Below are 27916 nucleotides of genomic sequence, written 5' to 3'. Positions count from 1 at the left end.
GAAAATGATTTGCTAAACACTAGAATCAACCAAATTGAAACAAATAACTCTATGAGGAACCAAAAATTAGTCAAACAAAACAACAAGAATGAAAAATTAGAAAAAAGAGGTAAAATACTTCAAAGAAAAAATAACTGACCTGGAAAACAGATCCAGGAGAGATAATCTGAGAATCATAGGCCTACCAGAAAATCATGATGAAAAAATGAGCCTGGACAACATTCTCCAAGAGCTCGTTAAGGAAAACTGCCCTGAGATACTAGAACATGAGGGTAAAATAGAAATCGAGAGAATCCACCAGACACCTGCTGGAAGAGATCCCAAACTGAAAAGTCCTCAAAATGTTGTGGCCAAACTCCAGAACTACCAGATAAAAGAGAAAATACTTCAAGCGGCCAGAAAGAAACAATTCAAATATTGAGGGTCCACAGTTGAGGATCACACAGGATTTGGCATCCTCTACACTGAAAGATCGGAGGCAGTGGAATACAATTTTCCGGAAGGCAAAAGAACTCAGGTTACAACCAACGATCACATACCCAGAGAGACTGAGCATATCCTTCCAGGCAAAGAGATGGTCATTCAACAATATAACAGAATTCCAGACCTTCCTGATAAAAAAGCCAGAAGTCAATGGAAAATTCAACCTCCAATTACAAGATGCAACAGTGATGTAGAAAGGTAAACAAGGAAAACACACACACACACACACACACACACACACACACCCTGCTATTTGATAAGAGCAAACTGGTAGCAAACAAGTAGAGGGTATGAGTATAAAATACACAAAATGACAATTAAAAAAATCTTATTAAGGGCTACAAAGGGACTGCAATGGAAGAAAGGGAATGAATGAAGTGGAAAAGGGTAAATTATGTCACACAAAGAGGCATAAAAACTGTATAGCAGAGGAAAAGAAGGGAGGGAGATGGGAATCATATGAGCTTTTCCCTCATTGGTTCTGGTGCAAGGAGGGAATAACAACCACTTAAGCATAGGACTCTATGGAGAAGAAACGCATAAAGTATCATTTTAGAGGGAAAGAGGGGAGGGACAGGAGCTTCGCATGAGATTTGTTCCTGTCACTCTTGGTGCAAAGAAGAAATAACATACTTCATTAAGTATAAAAATATCCTACAGGCAGTAGGAGGAGGAAAGGGCTATGAAAGGGGGGGGTGGTTAGTAGGGAGGGAAGAAGTAAGGGGAAAGGGAAGGAAAAGGGAGGGGGGCTGATAAGGGAATACTGAGGGAGGTGGTGGTCAAAAGGAAAACTATTAAGGCGGGGAAGGGTAAAGGGGGGAAAATATGAACATTAACAGGGGTGGGAATAGGATGGAGGGAAAGAAACAGATAACAATCATAACTGTAAATGTGAATGGAATGAACTCTCCAATAAAATGGAGATGGATAGCAGAATGGATTAGAAATCATAATCCTACAATATGCTGTTTACAAGAAAAACATCTGAAACAGAGGGATACACACAGGGTAAAGGTAAAAGTCTGAAGTAAAATAAAAAAAGCAAGGGTAGCAATCCTTATCTCAGATAAAGTAAAAGCAAAAATTGACCTAATTAAAAGAGATAAGGAAGGAAACTATATCCTGTTAAAAGGCACCATTGAGAATGAAGCAATGTCATTACTTAACATATATGCACCAAGTGGTATAGCATCCAAATTCCTAGAGGAGAAGGTGAAGGAATTAGAGGAAGAAATAGATAGCAAAACTATACTAGGGGGAGACCTGAATCTCTCCCTCTCTGAACTTGATAAATACAACCTCAAAATAAACAAGAAAGAAGTTAAGGAGGTGAACAGGATTTTAGAGAGGATAGGTGTGATATATCTCTGGAGAAAACTGAATGGGGATAAAAAAGGAATATACTTTCTTCTCAGCGGTTCATGGCACACACTCAAAAATTGACCACATTCTAGGGTATAAAAACCTCACAATTCTATACAGTAAGGCAGAAATATTAAATGCATCCTTTTCAGATCATGATGCAATAAAAATTATATGCAATAAAGGAATGACAGACTAAAAACCAATTGGAAATTAAACAATTTAATCCTAAAGAATGAGTGGGTCAAACAAGAAATTATAGAAACAATTAGTAATTTCATTCAAGAGAATGATAATAATGAGACAACATACCAAAATATGTGGGAAGCATTAAAGGCAGTTCTTAGGGGAAGTTTTATATCCCTGAGTGCATACATGATTAAATTAGAGAAAAGGGAGGTCAACAAATTGAGCATGCAATTGAAAAACCTAGAAAAAGAACAAATTCAAAATCCCCAATTAAACACTAAATTAGAAATATTGAAAACCAAAGGAGAGATTAATAAAATTGAAATTAAGAAAACTATTGAATTAATAAATAAAACTAAGAGCTGGTTTTATGAAAAAACCAACAAAATTGATAGACCCTTAGTCAACATGATAAAAAAAAGAAAGAAGAAAACAAAATTATGAGTATCAAAAACGAAAAGGATGAATCTACCTCCAATGAAGAGGAAATCAAAACAATAATTAGGAATTATTTTTCCCAATTGTATGCACATAAATTTGACAATCTTAGGGAAATGGATGAATATTTAAAAAACACAAGTTGCCCAGATTAATTGAAGAGGAAGTAAATTACTTAAATAACCCCATCTCAGAAAAAGAAATTGAACAAGTCATCAGTCAACTCCCTAGGAAAAAATCTCCAGGGCCAGATGGATTTACTAGTGAATTCTATCAAACATTTAAAGAACAATTGATTGAAATACTCTACAAACTATTTGGGAAAATTAGTGAAGAAGGAGTCCTACCAAATTCTTTTTATGACACAAATATGGTACTGATATCTAAATCAGGAAGAGATAAAACAGAGAAAGAAAATTATAGACCAATCTCCCTCATGAATATAGATGCAAAAATTCTAAATAAAATACTAGCAAAAAGACTACAGCAACTTATCTCAAGAATAATACACTTTGATCAGGTAGGATTTATTCCAGGAATGCAAGGATAGTTTAATATTAGGAAAACCACCAGTATAATTGATCATATCAACAATAAAACTAGCAGAAACCACATGATCATCTCAATAGATGCAGAAAAGGCTTTTGACAAAATACAACATCCATTCCTATTAAAAACATTAGAAAGTATAGGAATAAATGGAGACTTCCTTAAAATAATAGGTAGCATCTATTTAAAGCCATCAGCAAGTATTATATGTAATGGGGAGAAGCTAGAAGCATTTCCCATAAGATCAGGGGTGAAACAAGGGTGTCCACTATCACCCCTCTTATTCAATCTGGTACTAGAAATGTTAGCAGTAGCAATTAGAGAAGAAAAAGAAATCAAAGGAATCAAATTAGGGAAAGAAGAGACCAAGCTATTACTCTTTGCAGATGATATGATGATATACTTAGAGAATCCTAGAGAATCAAGTAAAAAACTACTTGAGACAATAAATTTGGCAAAGTTGCAGGATATAAAATAAACCCACATAAATCCTCAGCATTCCTATATATTTCCAATGAAATTCAACAGCAAGAGATAGAAAGAGAAATCCCATTTAAAGTTACTGTAGACATTATAAAATATTTGGGAATCTACCTGCCAAAACAAACCTAGGACCTATATGACCACAACTACAAAACACTTTTCACACAAATAAAGTCAGATCTAACTAATTGGAAAAATATCAATTGCTCATGGCTGGGTCGAGCTAATATAATAAAAATAACAATTTTGCCAAAATTAAATTATATATTTAGTGCCATACCAATTAATTTAGCAAAAAAGCTATTTTATAGAGCTAGAAAAAATAATAACAAAATTCATTTGGAAGAATAAATGGTCCAGAATATCAAGGGAATTAATGAAAAGAAATGCTAGGGAAGGTGGACTAGCCTTACCAGATTTCAATCTGTATTATAAAGTAGCAGTCATCAAAACTACTTGGTACTGGCTGAGGAACAGAGGAGCGGATCAATGGAATAGATTAGGCACACGAGATTTAGAAGTCAACGACTATAGAAATCTATTGTTTGATAAACCCCAAGACCCTAGTTTTTGGGATAAGAACTCACTATTTGACAAAAATTGCTGGGAAAACTGGAATATAGTATGGCAGAAACTGGGCATAGACCATTATCTAACACCATATACCAAAATCAAGTCTAAATGGGTGCATGATCTAGGTATAAATGTTGATACTGTAAGCAGTCTTGGAAAACAAGGAATAGTTTACCTGTCAGATTTGTGGAGAGGTTAAGACTTTATGACTAAACAAGAATTAGAGAACATTATAAAATGTAAAACAGATAATTTTGAGTACATGAAATTAAAAAGCTTTTGTATAAACAAAGCCAATATAACCAAGATTAAGAGGGAGGTGGGAAATTGGGAAAGAATCTTTATAACCTATGTCTCTGACAAAGGACTCATTTCTAAAATATACAGAGAATTGAGTCAAATTTATAAGAATACAAGTCATTCCCCAATTGATAAATGGTTAAAGGATATGAACAGGCAATTTTCAGAGAAAGAAATTAAAGCTATCTATAAGCACATGAAGAAATCCTCTAAATCATTATTGATTAGAGAAACGCAAATCGAAACAACTCTGAGGTACCACATCTCACCAGTCAGATTGGCTAAGATGACAAAACAGGAAAATGAGAAATGCTAGAGAGAATGTGGGCAAACTGGAACACTAATGCATTGTTGGTGGAGTTGTGAACTGATCCAGCCTTTCTGGAGAGCAATCTGTAATTATGCCCAAAGGGCTATAAATACTTTCATACCCTTTGATCCAGCAATACCACTCCTAGGGTTATATCCCAAAGAGATCATAGAAGTGGGAGGAAGACCCATATGTACAAAATGTTTATAGCAGCTCTTTTTGTAGTGGCAAAGAATTGGAAATTATGGGGGTGCACATCAATTGGGGAATGACTGAACAAGTTGTGGCATATGCATGTTATGGAATACTATTTTGCTATAAGAACTGAGGAGCAGACAGTCTTCATATTTACCTGGAAAGGCTTATATGAACTGATGCTGAGTGAGAAGAGTAGAACCAGGAGAAATTTGTACACAATTACAGACACAATGTATGTATGATGACCAACTTTGGTAGACTGGACTCTTCTCAGCAATGCAGTGATGTAAGTCAACCCCAAAAGATGGAGAGAAATGTGTGCATCCAGAGAAAGAACTAGAAAGAACTGAGTTCATATCCAAGTGGAAGCAAAATACCTGATCTTTTTCCTTTTCTTGTTTGGTTTATGTCCTCTTTACCATTTTTCATTCCCTCTGATACATTCTGTCTTTATAACCTGACTAATGTATAATGTGAAAGTATTTGCAGATCCTATACTTGACTATATGCTGCTATGGGGGAGAGGGGAGGGAGGGGGACAAAATGTGAAACTCAAGGAATTGTGGAATTGAATCCTGTAAACTAAAAGGAAACAAACAAATTAAATAAAAAAATAAAAATATTATACACTTATCTGTCATCTTAGAAACCTTATATTTTGGAACACTTTAGAATTTGCAAACCATTTTCTTTCTATAATCTCATTTAAAATTTGCATAACATAGGTTCTAGTATAGGTATTCATATAAGACTCTCCTCAATTTTGGAAAGAATGACTTCTCTATTCTCTCTTCCTGGCCAGAGCTTGGGAGATGAAAGATCTTTTTCTTTTGGCTTCCACCTCTAGTGAGCTCATCTTACCAAAGTGGACAGTCACCAAAGTCACTAGAGCATAAAGCTAGAAACAGGGACATTCTTGAGGTACTTACTGGATGGACACAGTGAGTACTGAACTCAGCTGAACCTTTCTTTGATTCAGAGCCATTATTTAAGAATATGGATGATTGTTCTATGTTATAACATGGTGACATGGATCAGTGAGCATTAAGGCATGAACTTGCTGGTTATAGACTAGTGTGCTGAGGATTTGAAGCTCCACTCAGGCTCCTTCTTGAACTATTAGCTACTCTCGATGATGGCTACTAGTTGCACCCCACCTAGAACCTTGTTTTATTCCCAATTGTCTGAGCAATGGATCAAAGGATGAAATTTAGAGCCAGAAGAGTTAAGGTAATTTCATCCAATTCTCCCCCCCCCCTTTTTTTACAGATATGGGAACTGAGGTCACTCAAAGTGACTTGTCCAAAGTGACAGAGGTAGTAAGAGCCAGAGCCAGAATTCAAATCTAGTATATATGGTAACAAATGCAATGCAATATCATGGCTTGACAATGATTCCATATTACTAGAGGAATAAAAGGCTTGGGCTTTATGATAAGAATGTGAAATGCCTTACATTTATTATCTGGATCTTTCCTACCACCTATTTTCTTTGCTTTTATACCCATACTAGGCTATAAATTGAAGAAGTCACACAATTGTGCTTACAGGTACCACCATAAATTTATCTTATATTGTCTCAACTGTGCCTTCACTGCTAGGCACTAATTCTTTTGCTGTTGACACAGTTCCCATAGTGTCTGATCCAAATCTTTTCTTCTTACCTTAAACCACCTACATCATCCCTCCTACCCTGATTTTATATTCTGAGTCACCTCAACATTACCCCCCTCTTTCTTCCTTGTCTCCAGTCTTAGAGAAAGTCAGGGTCATTCTCCTCACGTACATCAATCCTTCTACTTAGTCCTTTGATTACTATCTCTTTCTGTCTACTCCAAGATCTCACTCCTTTGATTATCTTCTCTCTCTCTATCCATTGAATCTTATCTTTCTGCTTACAAACATGTCCAGATCTTCTCCAACCTTAAAAAACAAACACAAAAACAAACCAACAATAAAACAAATCAAAACCTTCTTCACTTGGTCTGATCATCCATCTCTTTAAGCTACTGTCCTAAGATACCTCTCTTTTCTGTTATAGTCAAACTCCTGGAAAAAGGCTATCTACACTCATTGCCTCCATTTTCTTACTTTTTAAATGATTACAATTTTTCTTCTGACCTTATCACTCAACTGAAAGTGCTTTATCCAATGATTTCTTCATTGCCAAACAACAATTTCTTTAATCAGGGCCTTCTGAATCAGAGTTCATTAAGAAAACTCAGTATTTATCCTTCTTGACTTCTCTGCAGGGTCTGACAATTGTGATCTCCTAGATGCCCCTTTTTCTCTGGGGTCTTGTCTGGTTGCTCCCTTTCAGTTTCTTTTGCAGGATCATTACTGTTCTTCTCCCTATGCCTCTGTACCACACTGTTGTGAAAAGTGTATTCTTCTCTGCTGTCTACAAATTATCTCAGTGATATATCATTAGCTCTCACAGGTTCAACTATGCAAATGGCTTGCAGTCCCAGTCTTTCTGTCCAATTCCCATTCAATCTCCAATTGTATGTTCCATTGAGATCTCAAATGCAACATATCTGAAACATACCCCATCCCTTTTTCTAATTTCTCCATTTTTGTTTAAGGCACTACTGTTCATTTAGTTATTCAGTCTACTTTTCACTCCTCCTCATCCTTTATTCTTATTATTAAATCAGTTGCCAAATTTTGTCAATTATACCTTCATAAAACTTCTTGTTTCGATATTCTTCTCTCCACTCACATGACTACCACCTTAGTTCAGGGCCCTATCACTTTTAGCTTAGATTATTACAATTGCCTCCCAATTTGTCCATCTGAATCCAACGTCATCAATATATCCTCTGTATAACTGCCACATTGATATTCTAAAACACAGGTATGACCATGTTATTCTACTGCTCAAGATATTTCAATGCTACCTTCTTGCCTTTAGGATAAACTCCCCTGCTTGGCCTTTTAAGGGTTTCACAATCAGGCTAGAGCCAGCCTACCTTTACAAACTTACTGAAAACTACTTCATGCTTTCTACATTGCAGCCATACTGGAAAATATTCTATTTTTCCATCTCCATTGTTTTATAGAAGCTGCCCTCCATTCCTGAACACACTCCCCCCTCAGTTCTACCTCTTAGAAAGAATTCTCAAGTACCTTTTGCTACAAAGAAACCTGATTCCCCAAATCTACTCAGTTGCTTTGGATTACTTTGTACTTGTGTTGCATTGAGTTTTCTACATATGTGCTGTTTTTCCCCAATAGAATGTAAAACTCCTTGAGGGCAGGACTCATTTTTGTTCTTTATTCTCAGTACCAAGCATAGTACTTATCACATACCGTGTTTCCCCAATAATAAGACCTATCCCGAAAATAAGCCCTCCCCTTACTGTGTAAGATTCCTCTAAAATAAGCCCTATTGAGATTGCTACTGTAGTGAAGGTGATCCCCTGCGCTACACGCTACATTACGGTACCCTCTGTATGCACCGTCCCCCCCCGTGAAACGCACGCCGCGCTCCGAGCTGCATCCAATCAGAGCTGCAGCAGTGAGCGCATCATCCTGTTCTTTATTGAATTCATTATTGAATAAAGGTACATTTTTTTGTTCACATTTACCTGTTTATTAAAATTGCTGTCAATGTTCATTAAAATAAGCCCTCCCCTGAAAATAAGCCCTCTGGTGTTTTTCTGTCCAAAAAAATAATAAGACAGTGTCTTATTATCGGGGAAACACGGTAATAGGAACTTAATGCTTGTTTAACTGAATTGAATTCTGGGTAAGTGCTATCCAGCTTCTGATGTATAAATAATTAGTGTGCCCACAAGTGGGAGGTCTTCTTCCATAATGGGGGTGTGTGTGACTTCACTCAAGGAGGACCAAGATGTAGCTCCCAGTCCAAATTTGCAGCATGTATCATTGCTCAGATCCTCACTATGTGTACATAGTGTCTTGTTTGTTAAGCCAAGCAGAGCCTACCCATGTACATGCTAAGCCCTCAAGGGAACAGAGATGCACTGTGCAAAATCCTACCTGCCTTCCCTGGAGGTTCAAAATTGCCTTTTTCACATGTTATTTGTATTTTAGGCAATAGATTGTCACCATAAATATGCTCCTAAATATATTCAGAAAAACATGTTTTATTCTATTTATATTATTACCAGACCCCAACAAAAATATGCTACTTACTTTAATGTGTTAACATGCTGTTTTGTGATTTGTAAGTCATAAGTCCTCTCCTTTATTTTATAACAGACTCCTGGACTAATGAAAAAAAATTTCTCTTTTTAATGTCCAAGTTTTTTTTTTTTTCTGAACAATGAGCTAACTGGCTTCAATTAAGCTTATCAACATTGCCTTTGGATGGATTCCTCAGTAGTGAGAACAGACACCTGCTGGTGCTCTGCCAATCACAATGAGGGGTCTATACACTTGCTAACACTAAAGTTCTTGAATCAATTAACAAAGCACAATTACAAAATGATCGACTGGTCATTGGAACTCCCTATCATAGAAAAAAAAAATCTAAGAAAAAGGCCAAACTTCTTGTCTCTCTGATTAAACAAACAAACCAAAAAAACCAAACCCACAACTTAAGAATTTTGCGACATTTCTTATGAAGGGAATTCTACAACAAAGCCTAAATTCCACAGAACCTTTTAATATCCTTGCTTAGGCTATTTACTCATTGATAGTGGTCCCATTTCTTTTTTTTTACTTTAATTTTCAGTTCTAAATAATCTTCTTACTTCTATCTCTCCCCTATCCTTTGAGAAAGCAAAATATACTATACCCATTATACATATGAAGTCATGTAAAACATATTTAGTAGTTCTGTTTCTAATAACCATTCCTACTGGACTGAGATAATAGGGATTTTTCTAGGTTGACTAGCTTGCAACCTTTATAGTTCTTGGTTCTCTTATATGGATACTTAATAATCCAATTTTGGTTCCAGACCACTTAGGCTATGCTTTTTTTTTCCCTTTGTGGAGAGGGGAAGGTAGGGCAATTGGGGTTAAGTGACTTGCCCAAGGTCACATGGCTAGCTTTGTGTTAAGTGTTTGAGGCTGGATTTGAACTCATGTCCTCCTGACTCCAGGGCCGGTGCTCTATTTACTGCGCCATCTAGCCACCCCTATTTTTTTTTAACAAACTATTTTCATTAGGTTTCCAAGGAAGCTTGCTATTACCCCTTTTAAGAGTATGTTGTCAGGGGCGGCCAGGTGGCTCAGCAAGTAAAAGCACCGGCTCCAGTGTTGGGACGACCTGGAGATCGAATCCTGGGCTCAGACACTCAGCACCACACCCAGAAATAACTGGCCATGTAACCTTGAGCAAGTTACTTAGCCCCGATTGCTTAAAAAAAAAAAAAAAGAGTATGTTGTCAATAGAATTAGGTTTTGTTTTGTGAAATTAATTATTTTAAAATATTTTAAATTGTTTGATTTAGTAATTTCTCAATCTACTTTCTTTTTTATTTTCTGCTTCTAAATTACATTCTCATCTTTAGCTTCTGAAAGTGTATTTGTCCATAAGTGCAATCATCAACTATACCATATATAGACACACACATAATTTTACACACATATGTATATAATTTATATATAATATAATTTATATGTATAATTTATATATAATATATAATTTGTTACATTATATGTAATACACATATATTTAGATATGAATTCTGCCTTGAGCTGAATAAAGAACATTGTAAAAGGAAAGCAATCTTTATTGTATAGCTACTATAAATTCTGTCTTCACCTTGATACCCTTAAATTAACTTTTAAAATAATTGTCAGAACCTCTCTTAAGAAAGATTACCAACATCAAACCAACACAAATTGTTCTATTTTAACTGCCATATGAAAGAATGCATCAAATCACTAACAATTACCCTTTGACCCAGATATTCCACTGGTAGGTATGTTCTCCAAAGAGGTCATTGCCAAAAAGATAGGCCCTACATACACCAAAGTATTTATAGCAATACTTTTTGTGGTAGCAAAGAACTGGAAACAAAGCAGATGACTATTGACTGGAGAATGGCTAAACAAATGTAATATGTAATGGGGTATTACTGTGCTGTGAGAAATGATAAACATAATGAATACAGAGAAGCATAGAAAGATTTATATGAACTGATACAAAATGAAGCTGAACCAGAGAAACAATATAAAAATGGCTACAATAATGTAAATGGGCAAAAGGAAAACAAAACAAACCCAACAACCATAAAACAATCAAAATTCATGTTGTGAGGTTATAAAAATGAAGTTTATCCCAAAGAAGAGACATGAGAAGATACCCCCCGCCCTGCAATTCTTTTGAAGGGGTAGAAGGTGTTATGAGTGTGGAATACTGCATATAATGTAAGATTTTTTTCCTTGTGTAATAACCAGGTTTGCGGAATTGTTTTTTTTTTCTTTTTCTTTTAAAAACAATTATTAACAGATGGTTCTCTGGGAGGATGGAAAGGAAGAGATATGTATGGGGGTAATTTAAGGGGTGTAAATAAAATAGATTTCAATAAAACTGTTTTTCAAATTTTGTTTTACTCAAGCAAAGAAGTGTCAAACAGGCTTTTTTGTGCCACTTTTCAGAGTACCACCAGAAGCAGATTAAAATATAATCGGCAAATATTCAACAAAATAAATAAAAATACAATAGAATATAGATAACATCAATATGTGGGTTTCCAAGTCAATGTACAGCCTGCAGGGATCCTTATGTATGGTCTATGCTTATATTTGAGTTTGACAACATTTATCTAATATCATTTACCTTATAGATATGGTTAAATATGATACCATTGCTTGAAGGAGAGATTGTTTACTTAATAAAAATAACATAAAGGTCCTGCTATTTCCCTCCAAAAAAGGGAAACCCCGGATTTCACCCTGTGATAGCAGGATTGGAATTTACTTTTCACAGAATCCCTGGAATATTCATTGTACCCAAAAAGCTGCTTTCCTGTAATTCTGTCTTATTGCTCTCCAAAACAGAAAACTTATGTAGTGAGGATATATATAGTCTGCCTGGGAACTACTTTAGTTCTTTCTAAATGTATCTCCTACTCTTTTGTAGGTACTCTTTTTGAACTCTTTTGTCTTTCAATAGGTCACAGGAAATGTGAAAGGGGAATGCTTTGATAATTCCACTGTCAGCACTATTATTTAATTATTTGATTAGTGTTCTATAAAGCAACATGGCCTCCATAAAATCCTCCATTATCAGGGTTTAAGAATAGGTACACTAAATCCTTTCTCTAGTTGTGGCTGATGTCTGATGCTTCAGAGGAGAATGATGCTTTCATAAGGAGTCAAAACATAGGACTCAGTGGGACATACTAGCAGATAGAAAGCACTTTAATTCCAAAAGGGCACATGGAATGTGGGATCAGGATCCAGAAAGCCTGGGCTCTTTTTCTTTCTTCATTGTTTGCTAGCTGTATAATCCTGAATAAGTCACTTAACCTTAGTAAGGCCTTATTTGCTTTATTTACAAAGTGGAGATAATAAGACCTTACCTGCCATTACGCAGGGGGCTCTCCCTGATTCTCTCCTGAGGTTGCTTTCAGCTCTAAGATTTATAATTATGTTACTATAATAGCTTCCATGCTGCCTAAAGAAGTATGGTTTGAACAAGCCAGTACAGATAATGTATGATTTGGGACAGATGACATATTGTCCTTTAGTTTCTCTGTCTGAATAAAATGGGATTATCCTATACTTCTTAAAAGAGGGCAACATAGACATTATTGGTATGTAATGTAAAAAAAAAACCATAAAACATTCTTTAAAGGCTAAAAAATATGTCTTAAGACATCAGTTTTAGTAACTTATAACTGTCAATACTGAAAGCATACTATCAATTAAAAACAATAGACATTAATTGATCAGCTACTATATTTAAGATACTGTTGTGGGTACAAGAGATACAATGATGAAGAACAACATTGTCCCTGCTCTCAAGGAGCTTATAATCTATTAGGGGGGACTTGACATGTATACATATAAGTGTAGCATAAGTAAGATAGAGGGACAAATGAGAGAGATGAATTACAATAGGAAAACTTGAGGAGGAATTACTTTTGGCTAGCAAGACCTGAGAAGGTTCATGGAAAAGATGACATCTAAATTAAGCTTTGAAGGAAGAGAAAAATTTTAACAGATGACGATCAGGAGTGAATGCATTTCAGGATAGTGGACAGACTATGTGATTTCTCAGGAGGAAGCAGCATATTGTGTTTTTTTAGGGTGGTAGTTTTTTTTGTTGTTGTTGTCATTATCAAAACACCACAGCACTTAAAAAGTTAAAAATGATTTCCACATTTCAGTGAAAACTCCAGACTTTACCTTTGTTTCTGCTGCATGGGTTGTTGTCTCATAGCCATATATTGCATGTCCTCTTGTAGTCGGTTAAGAGGGGAGTCTGGCTTGACACGAATCCCATAGTAATGGTACTTGGAGTTCCCTCTTTATCAGGAAAAACAACAGACAATAGAAATATAAATTTCAGTAAATATAAAATTAGATTTATTCACTATCCACTTAATTTAAGCCACTTGCAAAATTAATTCCAAGTACAAGGAACATATAAATTGCACACACACAAAATGGCTGGTCATGTGGGGAGAGCTCAACTCAAATGAAAAAGCATTTAAGCACCTACTATCTTGTACTAGTTGTACACATATCAGGCACTGTACAAAAACTAAGGAAAAAACAATACAGTCCCAATCCTCATGAAACTTATTATATTCTACTGGGGACTGGGGGTTGGATGATAACATATACACAGATAAATAATATAAAAATAAAAATACATACAAAATAAAGATGAAATAATTTTAGCAGGGGAGAGCACCAACAACCAAAGGTCTCCATAAGTGGTACTTTTGTAATCATGAGATACTAAAGGAAACAGAAGAAGATCTCTAGATCATTGAGCAAAAATCACATAGAATGAAAGAAAAATACCTAGGGGCTATAATCTTCCTTGGTGGAAGAAGTACCTATACAGATAAATTTATAGATACACTATAGTTCCTGTATATATGAATATATGTATATAATACATATTCATATATATAGTATGAAACATATTATATACATATATATCTAACTTACACTTTATTCAAGTTAATAGAGCAGCTCTATCTACAAATTAAAAATCCATTCTGACAAATATTTGAAGATTTTGAAAAAAAATTGTATCATATTCTGCCTTGATGTTTTCTGAATACTTCATTCAGAAAATGTGCATGTTCTCTTAAGTTAAGTTTAACACACAAGTTTTATTCCTAGATTGCAAGCTCATTGAGGGAAAGTTTACACAAGTCTTATATCCTCCCCAGCATCCAGTACTGTGCTAAGTGAGCACTTAAAAATTTACTGGGTCATATTCTTGAAGCATTAACTTGATTAAAAGGAGCTCAGTTATTTCAGTGGAAAACTGATCATTAGTGAAAACTTGTAATGTAGGATATATAATTCTTCATTAAAAAGGAAATCTTAGTGGGGCAGAATTAACTACAGGTCTTACAGTAAAAATTTACACTTCTTGCTCTATTTCCTTGGACAAGTACTTAACATTTCTATTTGTTATTTACTTCATGAGAAAAAGTGTTAGCAGTGGAATAAATATATTGACTTCAGCCTTAGAAGATTGTTGTTAATTCCATTAATTTTTTTTAATATAAAGGGCTTTGTAGATGTTAAGAAATTATTTCATCCCTGTTGATTCTCAAACACATTTGTCAGTCACTGTTTTTAAATGAATCCATATCCGTTTTGCAGGCTGAATCAGATGTATCACAACAGACACACATGAGGAAATTTGTCTGTGGAAATGGCAAATTTCCACATGGGACAAATGATTTCACAATTTCTTCATTTTCATGAGAAATTCTGTGTTTGGTGACAAATTTTTGCTCTGAATGGAATTTGTGAATATTTGCAAAAATAACAGTTTTTAACATGTAAATTCTTGCAATGAGAAAATAGTAGTTTCTAACAGGTCTAAATATAGTAAGGCATTAGAACTCTTCACATTTTTTTTCCTCTTCTGCTTAAAGAGAAAAATCCAAAGAGAATTTGTGCTAGATTTAAAAAATGGAAAGATGCTACTTCCAAGTTTGAAGAGGAACTATATAGTCTAATGACTACATCCTTATAAAACTGTTAAAGTGAGATCTATTAATTGGCAAAGATATACAAGTACTTCTGAAAGCTTTGAGTGATCAGCCCCCCAATTTAGGAAGCAATCCTAAAGCCAGATCTTCTTTAAAGACAATTTCCATTTAGAATCAGCTTTAGTGTTGGAACTTGGAACAAAGTTACAAGTCAGCTTTGTAAACTTTATTAGTAGACTCCTTTTCTTCAAAGTAGAGAGCAGCAAGGGAGCAGGAGTGGAGATAGAGAAGTGTATCTTTCACATAACCTCTTCCCATTCTCCTTGGTTTAGTTTTGGTTCTATGATATTAACAAGATGGCATACTCTGCTCCATGGATAGCCTCACAAACATTTCATGAGGGATCCAAGAGACAGGGTGAACTAAATATAAATTTTGCAAAAATGTTCTTGTAAACATTAATGTTTTGATTCTGTTTAGGATCAATAGTTTTATAATATGTATTTGCTTTTTTCTGGTTTCTACTAGTTAGTAAGTGTAGTTTTATTTATTTATTTTCTTGAAGGGGAAAATTGTTTTATGGCTTTTTCTGATGTTTGGTAGAAAATTAATATCTTGGCTCATTTTTGGAACATGGTCAGACTGAATCTTGGTTCAAGTCCCTGCTGGAGGGAGATTGAGTCTTTTTTGCAGTAGACACATCCAGCAGTATCTGAACCTGATTACTTTCCTTCTTCTTATATTAGCCCAGTTATCATTACAATTCAGCATGGGGCTTAACATTCCATTTGTGAATAAGCTCTTATTCTTTGGCTAGACTTTCTTTCCCATCCCTCATTTTAAATATAAAATTTTTAAAAAGATATAGGACAAACTCGGTGCATTTTGAGTGTAAAAATGACAGTAGGGACCTTTGAAAAGTAAAAGTCAAAAAAGTAAAGTAGAAATTCACTCTAGTCAATGGACTCTACCTCCCACACCCAAGTCTGCTCTCTTTTCTCTTTTTGAGATATTTTCCAGGATAAATCTGGAACTTTAAAGTGAAGCATCTTTAGAAATCTCTTCCAGGGACAGCATACAAGAAAACACCTAAGCAAGTATGAGCTGTGCAAAGCCAATGTTTGCCAAAGTAAATAGACCTCTATGGCAACGGGCTTCCTGCAACTCATGCTTGCTTTGGTGTTTTCTTATACTCTAGAAAGATATTTGCAACCATTCTTTTTTGCAGTTCTAGACATGGGAGGAGACAGAAAACAATCAAGGCTGTGAATGTTAACTCCTTCAGTTTGATGAAATTAATCATATGCAAAGTCAGTGGCTTAAAATTTGCTAAATCTTCTGTTCCATGGATTTCTCACTAAAATTCAATTAGCAAGCCAAGAAACAAGCTGAATTAAATATCACATTGGCTGATGCTTAGATTGCTTAGATCTGTAAACATTTTGGTATTCTGGTTTTGCTTAGAACTAATCGTTTTAGGAGATATATTGGCTTTGGTCTGGTTTCAGAGATGTAATAGTTGCTGAAAAACTGAATCTGTAGTTATTTAAATGCTGCCCATGCAGGTAAAATACAACAGAAGGGGATAATTTTCATATATGTATTATGTATATGGATATGCATATATCTACATACACACATATGGATTTTGTGTATATACACACAAAATCCACATATACATGTATACATACACAAAAAATTCATCATTCATAGGAATCTGAAAGGTTCATTCTTCTCAGAATAAATTTATAATGAGGTCAAGAGGGTGGCTATTAGACTAAGCACACCGAGTCATGTTTACTAGAATAGTATGGCACTATGAATCATAATTAATTAAAACTAAACTGCACTTGCTAAAATGAATGAACATGTAATTTCTTCACGAAGTAGCTCTATTTTTCTTCTTTATATGAGATTCCTAATCAATAAAATTTAGCAATCCAGATTTAATCCTTTGGGATGCAATATGGTGCAAGAGCCAGGAGATGGATTTGGATTTGGAACACTGGGGTTCAGTTCCAGCTCTGCCTTCTCTGTGACCTTGTGTAAGTCACTTCATCTCTCTGTAAGATGAGGGGACTAGTCTAGATGGCCCGAGTTCCCTTCCAGCACCAAATCTATGATCCTATGAACAATGGAAAATCTATTTGCCCCTGAATTGCTGTTGCAATGCCTCAGTTACTTGAAAATATGTAACTTACAACAATTATATTGAAAAATCTGGAATTGAGAGAAATAAAACTGGTTGGTTTTAACTATATACGTGGACTTTAAGAAGATAGAATTTTAGAGCTGGAATGGCCTATACATAGTATCTAGTCCAACTCTCCTCTTTTATTAATAAAGGAAATAAACCCCAGGAGAGAAGAAGTGACTTGCTTGAAGTAAAACAGATAGGTCATGGCAGGCCTAGGACTCCAATTCACATTTCCTAATTCCTAATCTGGGGAAATTTCCTCTACATAATGAGTGCCTCATTCATTTAATCACATCATGTTTGCTGAAAACACCAAATATACATTTCCAATGCAGTAAAAAAATTGGGCATAACTGTCCAAAAATCTCATACTAAAATTATTAAAGTCTCCAAACAATGGAAATTTTTTTCCCATTTCCCAATAAAAAGGAAAAAAGAACATGGTAGAGTAATAGGCTTTTAAAATCCAATCAATTCCTGCAAGCTTGCAAACAAATAATATATTTCTGCGTGTCCTCAAAAAAGATTTGTTGTTCATTTGTCCTCTGTCTAGAAATTGAAACAGATTAAATCAGCACTCTGTATTTCTTGCAGGAGAGTGGGTATGTAGATGACAATCTTTTTCATATGGCTGTTTTAATATAAGACAGACTTGTTGTATTTAATATATGTCTTGTTGAGCATTATCAGTGGCATTTTAGAAGGGGCCGTGATAACGATGTTTAAGATATCACATGAAAATTTTGGGCTAAATTGTTGATCTGTCTGCCACTCTCTCTCTGGCAAGGTAATCGACTCCTCTCACCCCTTTCATTGCTGTATTGTGCAGAAATCAGCTGGTGAATTCTGAAGTACAACTTTCTTTAGTGGATAATACACTTCTACCTTCCTGGTCCCGTAATTTTCCACATGGGTAATGTTTGGGACAAACACTTGTCTTTTGGATTTGGGAGTCTCAAATGGATGCCTCTCTGGTCTTGCCTGATTTGTGTCCTTGTATTCTCTCCACATACAGACACACTTGCACATACTTTTACTGCAATAATTTTTGAAAATCCATAATCTTATTTTTCAGTACTGACCTAGTTCCCAATCTCCTGGTTCGTAGCCCCATGAAAATTGACCTTATGAGTTTTCCAAAGGAGGCAGCATTGACTGGGTCCAGTTTGTGTTCCTGACAATGTCGTAGGTAATGGTTGTAAAGGGTACTTCTAGGGAGGCTCACACCTTCTGCTGTTTCATAATTGTCCAACAGCCACTGGAGCTATTATAAGTAAGACAGAGTAAACAAAAAGAAACAGCATAATTTACCAAAATATCTACAAGCCACTAAAAGCATTAGAGTGTCACTTCACACACACAAAAAAGTATTTAGAAGCTCTCCTGGAAAGCCTTATGATATGATAAGTAGCTCTTTTTAAGTGAATTTAGAAGCTTAATATTCTATAGGGTTGAAAATGCTTGGAAATGTCTGTTAAATAGCAGAAGTCATAATACCTGTGACCTCCAACAATGCTTATCTCTCCAAATATTCAAAAGCATGTAGTGACACACTGATTTTCACTATATTGACTGTTATTTTGGAAACAGTTTTTTTTTCCTTTGGGGAATTTAGATAATCATATTAACTAGTCATAAATATAATTTATACCATCATGGAACAGAAAAACCATGTTATCCAGACTGACAGCATGGCACATAATACATCTTTATTGTTGGTTTGATACAACACTCCAACAATAAGCTATCCTGGATGAGCCCTTATATTAAGGTTATATGAATTTTTATAGGATTCCTAATTTACTTGTTTCAAATTACCATGAGATAACATAATAATAGCATTGTCTGCTAAGAAAAAAAAATCCTGAGAAACTCAGTCATTTCTTGCCAAGAGGGAAGAAACTCAGTAATTCAGGCTAAAGAATATAATACAAATGACACTTATTTATTTATTTATTTATTCATTTTTCCACCTATGTATGTATTTGTGATAGATCTATTTGTGATAAGTTATAGTAGTTAAATATAGTGTAGATTCAATTCTTTAACTTTTAAAAAGGAAGGAATGGTTTATTAGAACTATCTTGAAACCTCCCACCTCTAAGTGGTATTTTTTGCAGTGCCATCGAAGAATGATGATTTGCTCACATGGCTATACTCAACACCAGTTTAAGTCTTATTGATAGCCCTGGGTTAATGTTTTCTTCTGTAAGAACATTCAGGAAGAAATTTAATAAAAAACTCTGATGCATGCAATTCTTAGTTTCTGAGGTCCTAACAAGGATTACAGTTGTAAAATAGGCAGGACCATTTACTATCATCCCTGGTTTGCAAATGAAGAAACTAAAACATAGAAAGTGACTTGCCCAAGGTCACCAAAAGAAGTAATATTAGAGCCTTGATCAAAATCGAGGTCTGCTGATGTCTATTTCCTTGCTTTCTCTACCACAACATGCCAGGCATGCAGCTATTGGATGATGGAAAAGAATCTTGGTGTACTGCCCCATAATTCAATAATTTAAAATGTATGTCTAAGGTTAAACTACACTTTTCCATGTGGAAATAGAAGAATTTGTGAAGCTTCTCCTAAGTTGAATATGCTAAATAGGGATGCCAAGGAGAAGTTGTTAAAGTTGTCAAAATTTCTATTAACTTTCTAAGTATTTCCCATTCCATGCTGACATTTTCAGGGATTTGTGATTAGACTTGGAATGTGAATTTAAATTTGAAACTTAATAGGGTGCCACTTTCAGACTTTGAGAACGAAAACATTCAGCATGATTTTTTTCAGGTTTCCTGCCTACAATAAATTTTCTTAGTAGACAATTGTGCGGACCAAATACCATTTTATTAGGCTGATGCAATCTACACATATAAATTAAAACACACACATTATGTACAAAAAATGCATATATGACCAAGCTTAGTCTTTGCAGAAAATAAACATAATAAGGACAATTCAGGAGAGGCATAGGTAAGGTTGATTATTAGGTAATGGTGACAACAAAGTTTTGCATAGAAGTTCATGGTTTAAGGTCTTCCACCTATGAAGGCTCATATGATCATTTCAAAACTCCTGTGAGGAAGGGCAAGAACTATTACCCTTCTTTTATAAATAAAGAAACTAAGGCTCACATAGCTAGTTACCAGCAAAACAAGGATTAGAACCCATGTTTTGTTGGAATGACAAGTTCAGTGTTCTTTACATAGTAGGAAAGTGCTATGCAGTAGATTAAACACATAGAACCACATCTCAGTAACTAACATATCACATAAAAGTGGCAAAATCTGAATTTAAAAACTCTTCCCATGGCTTCTGATCACACATTCATTCCACCATACTACACTGACAAAAGCTCACTTTGGGATTATAGGATCACAGATTTAAAGCTAGAAGGGACATTGTATCTCATCTAATCCAACCCCATCATTTTACAAATGCAGAAACTGAGGCCTTAAGTGACTTGATCAATTACTCAGACAGTAATAGTAATAGTAATTGGTGGAGTTGTGATTTGAATCCAGTTCTGATTCCAAATCCAGAGTCCTGTCCACCATGAGACCTCCTCAGCAAAGAAAGTTGGGTTATTTATTAGGCCCCAAAAGAAATTGCTTTCTTATAATTACTTAACAGGTAAAAATAAGTATTTGGTAACTTAAACACATATCGTCCTAATGAACTGGTAACATATGTTTAATCTCTTTGATAGACTCAGAAATATTTATACATATTTTCATGAATATTTAAGGCCTTTACAAATATGTAAGAGAAAAAAGAAAATTTGTGTATTTTGAATTTTATTTTATTATCTTTATTACATGTGTTACTAATAGCTTGAATTACTCATTCTCACTTGTGACACTTGTAATCATTTTCCCCAAGGCATTCTAATGCTTTCCTAAATGCTATCTGATTGATTCTCCTATAATGAACATAAACAATGATATTCATCCATATTTTACATGACAGCAGCAAGAATGTGGTAGATAAGCAGTAATTCTAGTCATTTGAAGTTCAAACTAGCATCTCTTTCCTGGTTTTTCTTTTTGAAATCAAAGATTCTACTCACACAACTGTACCTGAATCAGACTTGCCTAAGTTTTATTTTGGTCCAATTGGTCTGAGGTCATCTATACAGTTAAACTGGGCTATTTCCATAGGGTTCAGGCAACTATACTGAGCAAAATTTTCAGTCTCTTTTTAATTGGGCTCCATATATAAGTACACTTCAGTTGCTTGCCTTTTATTAGTATTCTTCAAATAAATATGGAAGGTATATATTTGCTGTCTGCATAATGATTCATAATCGAATATAAATGAAGCAGGGGAGAAAAATGTTTGACAAAGCAAATGAATGGAACTTTTTAAAAAGTTAAAGTCCTACTCAACTGAATAGTGGCAATGTGAGACACACACAAGATCAACAAAGGAAAAGGGAAAGTTTGATTCAGAGAATTATAAGACCTATTTTCCATATAAATTAATAAATATTTTAAGGGTAGCCCTTACGGGATAGAATCTCAACAGAAAGGGGTAAAAAAAAATGTCAAGAATCTTCAGCAAATTTTCTGGGAATAACTGGGGGAAAAATCCTAAGGTTACATATGGGAAGTCTAAAGTTGAAACGATAAATTTTAAAAAGGACCAGGAGAAGTTTAATTGATACAACTGGCTTTATGTTCAAAACTGCGCAAATATTTTATAGGATGTCTAAATGAACATGATACAAAATAGGAAGCCAAACTAAAATAATCTGTTTAACCCAAAACAAAAAGGAATTTTTTTCCCTGTAAACTTCCTTCATTTTGTATGTCTTCTGGTCAGATTTAATTAGTTGACATGAAGATATACTCCTGAAAATTGTATTTGCACTAGTTTCTCAGGAAGATGTCCTTTTAATTTTAAAATAAATCATCTGAGGAAATCAAAAGAACAATGACTTTTAGAATTAAAACAAGAAAATTTTATGAAATATTTGATTCACCAGTAGTGTTGCAAAAGACATGTTAGGATAGTAATAGAAATTTTATTTCATGAAAACAGATAACTAATACTTGTTACCTCATGCTCAACTTTAAAATATTTTATAGTTAAAGGCTATGTCCACATAAACAATGCTATCCAAATGATTCATAACAAAAGCAAGTTTTTGCTAGAAAGATTCACATAATAATTGGGTATTGGCAGCTAAAATTATCTACACGAGTGCCTCATTTCCAATTCACATCAGCCATGGCCACCAAAGAATTGCCACCAAATTGAATATTTAAGAGTCAATTAGTTTTTTTCAGTCATAATAATAATGATTCCCACAAATAGATTGGATCAGCTGTGTGGTAAAAAGAAATGACTGTTCAGATGGCCAAAAAAATATTGATCATTACAACTTGATTACTTTCTGATATATATGTATAATATGCCTAAATACATATATGTATATGTACATACATTTAAACATACATGCATACATGCATATTTTATCCAGAGATCATATGTATATTGCATATATATTATATGTATGTATATATGTATCTAGTCTCTTGATATGTAGTTGCCAACTTAAAAGTAAATTTGTATGTCTTTCAAAAAATATTTTAGTTTTCAATTCCATTTTTTCCTTTATTACATAATAAATAAATTCCTTATTACATAATAATTACATAATACATTATTACATAATAATACGAGATAAAATCTTGGTAATCAGGTTCTAACTGGGAATCTGGTTGCAGTCATGAGGATGTCTCCCCCCACAAAATTTACTAGCTGTCATTCTGATGGATATATCTGTTTCTTCCATTAAACAGAGTTTTATGTAGAAGAGCTACTTTTCATTTCTTTTGAGTCATATATGCTCACTCAGAGATGAGGAGGGTGAAGTAAGATCTGGGGGCACAGTTCCTGCCAAAAGTAGGGGAGGAGATCTTGCTATTGGCTTTCTTCCCTTCACATTTGACAATCCCAGAAAATTACTAGACAGGGAAGGGGTGAGATAGTTGGGATGAAGAGGACAGTTGTCAGACATTTGGGAACTACCAAGTAATAATTCAAGATTTAGCAGTAGATAGTAATCTATTTCTTGGAGATGCCTATTTTTAAATATTTTTTTTGGAGGGAGGAGGATAGGGCAACTGGGTCCAAGTAACTTGCCCAAGGTCACACAGCTAGTTTATTTTTGTGTCAAGTGTTTGAGACTGGATCTGAACCCAGGTCCTCCTGACTTCAGGGACAGTGCTCTACTCACTGCGCCACCTAGCCACCCCTAAGATGCCTATTTTTTTAAAGGTACAATTAGGATCCACAAATATCATGAAATTGAAGATTGGATCTTTGGGCTCCAAAATACAATTTGTAAAATTTTTATTTTATTTTGAGAGTAACATGGACAGTCAAGGGATTGTTTCAAATCACTAATCAAGGAATCAGAATCTGTTGTGCTAATAAAAATAATTTCAAAGATACCTAGAGGTATACTTGAGACTTCTGGATATATTATTCTTACAGTCATATTTACAGTCTTACATATTCTTACAATAATAGTCATAAATTAAAAAATTAAATTTTACTTTAAATGGAATGTAGTCATAAAATGAAGATCACAAAGCAGAGCTGGACAAGACCTTGGAGTCCAATTCCTCATTTTACTTACAAAGAGAGAGTGTCCAAGGTCACATAGATAGTAAGCAGGAGAGTAAGAATTTGAATTCAAGTGTTCTCACTCCAAATCCAAATCTCTCACCCTGTCTTCCTTTTTTATTAATTTTGTTGGAAACTACATTTTAGTTCTTTGGACTTTTTTCCCTTTATAAAGAAAACTAAGCTTCTCTGGTTATGGAATTTTATAAATGTCTTTTAAATTAGTTGTTTATAAGTATGATTTAAAAGCCATAAAATATACCATAGGAAACCTTTAACCTTTAGCTTGGTTTATAAAAACCTGATTATTCTGCTAATGAACAGACACAAGCATTTCTAAGGGTGGAAACCAAGATAATTACATCTTGCAACCTTTGCATTTAATCTGTGTTAATCAGGATAGATTAGGGAAGGTGAAATTTTTCTATTTTTCCCAAAGGGAAACACTGATTGACAAATAAAAAAAATTGCACTTTCCAATTAACTTCTAAGTGTAACATTTGGGACTTTTTTTTTCCAGATGGATTATAACCTATTAGGATTCATTTTCAGTGCAGTTTCCTAATGATATGCATTTTGACAGACCTTATTTCAGTCATAACTTATATTTACAATGTTGGCATAGCAAAGTCAAAGAGGAACATAAAACAAAGATTTTTGCTTTAGGCTGGATATATTGCAGTGGCAAAAGGCATGAGATGATCATTTGCTGAATTACAAATAGGAAAGAAAATAAATGCCCCTAAGGCTTTTATAACTTAAATGAAATTTTAAGAGATCTACAATTCAAAAATAATTACTACAAATTATGACAAATTTAAACCATTTTCAAGTATGCACTTAACAATCTACATTGTCCATACATTGACAAAAAACCCAGTATTAGCAAAGCTGAATTATTTACAACTAACAATAAATATAAAGAAAAAATATAAAATAGTAAAGCTGCCTTTAGTTTAGATAAAATGCTATTTAGGCAGATTGAAAAACACTTAGCCACATGATCTTTGTAGTAAAAAAAAATGAGAAACTAAATTAGGAGTGAAATAAAAATGCATTAAAATAATGAAACCATTTGAAGGTCAGGACTTTTAATGCCAAGCAACAAGACAGTATCCCAGGAAACTATGAGAAAGGTAGCTGGGAATCAAAAGGATTTTTTGAAAAACAGTGGAGATCTCTTAATCATAAATTATACTTGCAATAGATTCATGTCTTAAAAACAAACAAAAGAAAAACCTGATCTATTCAGAAAGCTATGTATGTAGTAAATGGGGAAGGGTCCATATGACCATACGTTAATCCTTTTAGTCACATAGAATACAAGGAAGTGACTCTTTCAGCATTATTCTTAAATGAACTTGACTATAAAAGAGATATATTATTCTTATGAAAGAACACAAGAGAGGTTTGGCTGCATGACTTACATCCTATATTAAAACAGATGTCCCTCCCCTCCCCACCACCTCCCCCAATTCTATTTCTCATGTATTAGACTAAAGACTATAGAGAAAAGCAAAATTTAATATTCCTTAATGGTATCAAAGAGTAACATTATTTAACATTACTAAGCTTAACCAGGTACTATGTATACCTTGCACAGGATGAGTTAGCTAGGTTCTATACATGGTTCCATTTTACAATGATATTTCATCATAGAATTATGAGATAGCAATACTCAAGAACCTCATTTCAATGCACATGTTCAAGTGGGGATAAAGATGGTTAACTGCCTATCCCACTCTCAAAAGAAATAGAGGTTAAAAATAGTGATCAGGAAGCTAATAAAATTCTAGTGTGATAAAAAGAGTGGGCTATTATTTTATTTAGGCAGATTATACCTAATTATCTAGGTCAGAAGTTCAATAAGACTGGTTTATTTTGTAATACTATGTATTTTATCCTGAGAAAGGATCGATAGACTTCACTAGCCTGCCAAGGGGTCCACAACATAAAAAGGTTAAAAATTTAGTTCTTTCTTTCTAAGCAGTCTTCCAAAGTACATTTTCTCATGTGAAAACACAGATGGTCCTTCAATCCCAAACAATGAATTTACAAATGATGCTGTCCCCTCCCTTTGCTAATCAAAGCCCTTCTCTCTATAACAGAAAATTTTAATCTAGAGTCCTCTAATAGATTTGTAATAGATTTCAGGGTTTCTATCAACTTGGATGGGAAAAAAAATACATCCTTATTTTCACTAACTTTTGGCTTCTTTGGTAATCCTACATATTTTATGCATTTAAAAACATTATTCAGAAAAAAGGTCCATAGACTTTAGCTGACTGCTGAAGGGATCATAACACTCTCTTGTTGGTGCTTCTCTCCACTGAAGGGAATCTCCAATAGAGTTGCCCTAACTTGTATATTCCCACTTCCAGTTGATGGAATCTAAGATTAAGACTCATCAATGTAATTATTCTCATTACCAGAGTTGGTAGGGAATGGAGGGCAGGAATCCTTTCTTGTTGCAAGAATTATAACCAAGAGTGATTTATTATATAATGTTATAAGGGGTATTGGTAATTTGGCTCTAATTCTGTAGTTTAGCTATACTACATATTAAATGATTATCTACAATATAAGACTAGGCTTAGGAATCTAAACCACTATTTACAGCATTGTTTAGATGGTGAAATGTATCCTATATCCAAACTACTAATTCACAAAATTTTGGAACACATTCCTTTCTTAAATTCGGGACTATGTGTATTTGAATCGTGATTCCTTTCATTAACGTATATAGGGCACAGTTTGCTTGTTAAAAAAAAAAAAACAAACTCGAATATTCAAGTACTTTATTATGGTGCTCATTTACAGTTGTGCTTTTTCTTAAAAATAGCCTTTAAATAAAAAAATGAAGTTGTAACATCTTCACATAATCACAACATATAAAAATTATAATTTTTTTGAAAATTACATTAAGGTAGTTAACTTATATTTGGTTGCTTCTGTAATTCAGGGTGGAGAACTATGGTGAAGGTTATTGGTATTCAGATGACAAAAGGCTGAGTCTTAACTGTTGTGACATTCCTTAGAGTCTGATTCAAAGGTTACAAAAATATAGTCAGCGGCATATTAAATAAAAACATTTCAAAATCAAATCTATCACTCCCTAATAAACAGATAAACACATAAAGATAAATCAAAATGTGGCTATAGTTTTAATTAGAAAGTTTAATTTCATGGGTTTCTGTGAAATTAAGTTTAATCTTCAAAAGGAGGTGGGATGGTCATGATGTCTCAAATGTGAGTGATAAGAGTTGGACAATCTGAGTGTTGGACCGATATCCACCAAATATTAGAATAACCAGAGGAATAACCCAGGATGAGAAGATGTGGGAAAGGGTGGGACCTGCACTAGAGGAGAAAGCAGCTACATGAATAATTCAGGTCACATAGTAAAGGGGCTACAATGGATGCAAAGCAATTAATGGTCGTATACACTAAGAATCTTATCAAACTCAAGATTCAAGTCCTTATCTCTGAGTTTCTTTTAAGCTATCTAGCTGGTCCTTTGCAGAAGTTCTAGTTGATTTCTAAGTGCGAAAGATATTATAGAAACCTTTGTGAATTTAATTAGCTTTTGACTGAATGGAAAATTTCTAGAGAAAAACTGGAAAACTATTCAATGAATTTCACTAGGTAGAATTTTACTTTTACATAAGCTTTAGTTCTTATGACATGAAGATGGGTGGTTCATTTCTAAGGTTACTTTTAACTTTATGTCCTATCATCTATTTTATTTACTGAGAAATAATATCTTGTTCCTATATGGAAAGTAGCCTGGGGAACAATATCACAGAAAAGAAAACTGGATTTGAACTCAGGAATATCTGGGTTTGAACTGAAGCTTGGTTACTTCTTATCTGTGTGACTTTGCTATGTCACCTGAAATCATAGGACCACAGATCTAGAGTTGGAAGGAACTGAGAGGACATCTAGCCAATCCTCTTATTTTACAGATGAGGAAATCTAGACTAATGGAGAGTAAACAACTTGTGTTTGAGGGCACACATGTAGTAAATCCTAGAGACTGGATTTAAACCTGGTTTCTCTCTCCAGAACCAGTGTACTTTTTATTGGG

The 27916-nt window shown here is 34.3% G+C and overlaps 1 protein-coding gene across 2 annotated transcripts in view; it reads right to left on the bottom strand.

Annotated features, from left to right (window-relative positions):
- Positions 1-27916, bottom strand: part of RFX3 (regulatory factor X3) — a 219661-nt gene that overhangs the window by 70418 nt on the left and 121327 nt on the right. For both annotated transcript variants that reach the window (XM_069090794.1, XM_069090793.1), the window contains 2 exons: positions 18275-18456; positions 13218-13337 (listed from right to left, as the gene is read on the bottom strand). In XM_069090794.1, coding sequence (XP_068946895.1) covers positions 13218-13337; positions 18275-18456 — 302 coding nt within the window. The remainder of the gene's footprint in view (positions 1-13217; positions 13338-18274; positions 18457-27916) is intronic.

Source organism: Petaurus breviceps, unplaced genomic scaffold, assembly GCF_028583685.1.
Source record: "Petaurus breviceps papuanus isolate PSGF00001 unplaced genomic scaffold, PetGlider_PUasm1.0 187, whole genome shotgun sequence".
NCBI lineage: Eukaryota > Metazoa > Chordata > Mammalia > Diprotodontia > Petauridae > Petaurus > Petaurus breviceps.
Note: the sequence above shows the minus strand (reverse complement) of the source record. Positions and strands in the feature narration are given on the sequence as shown.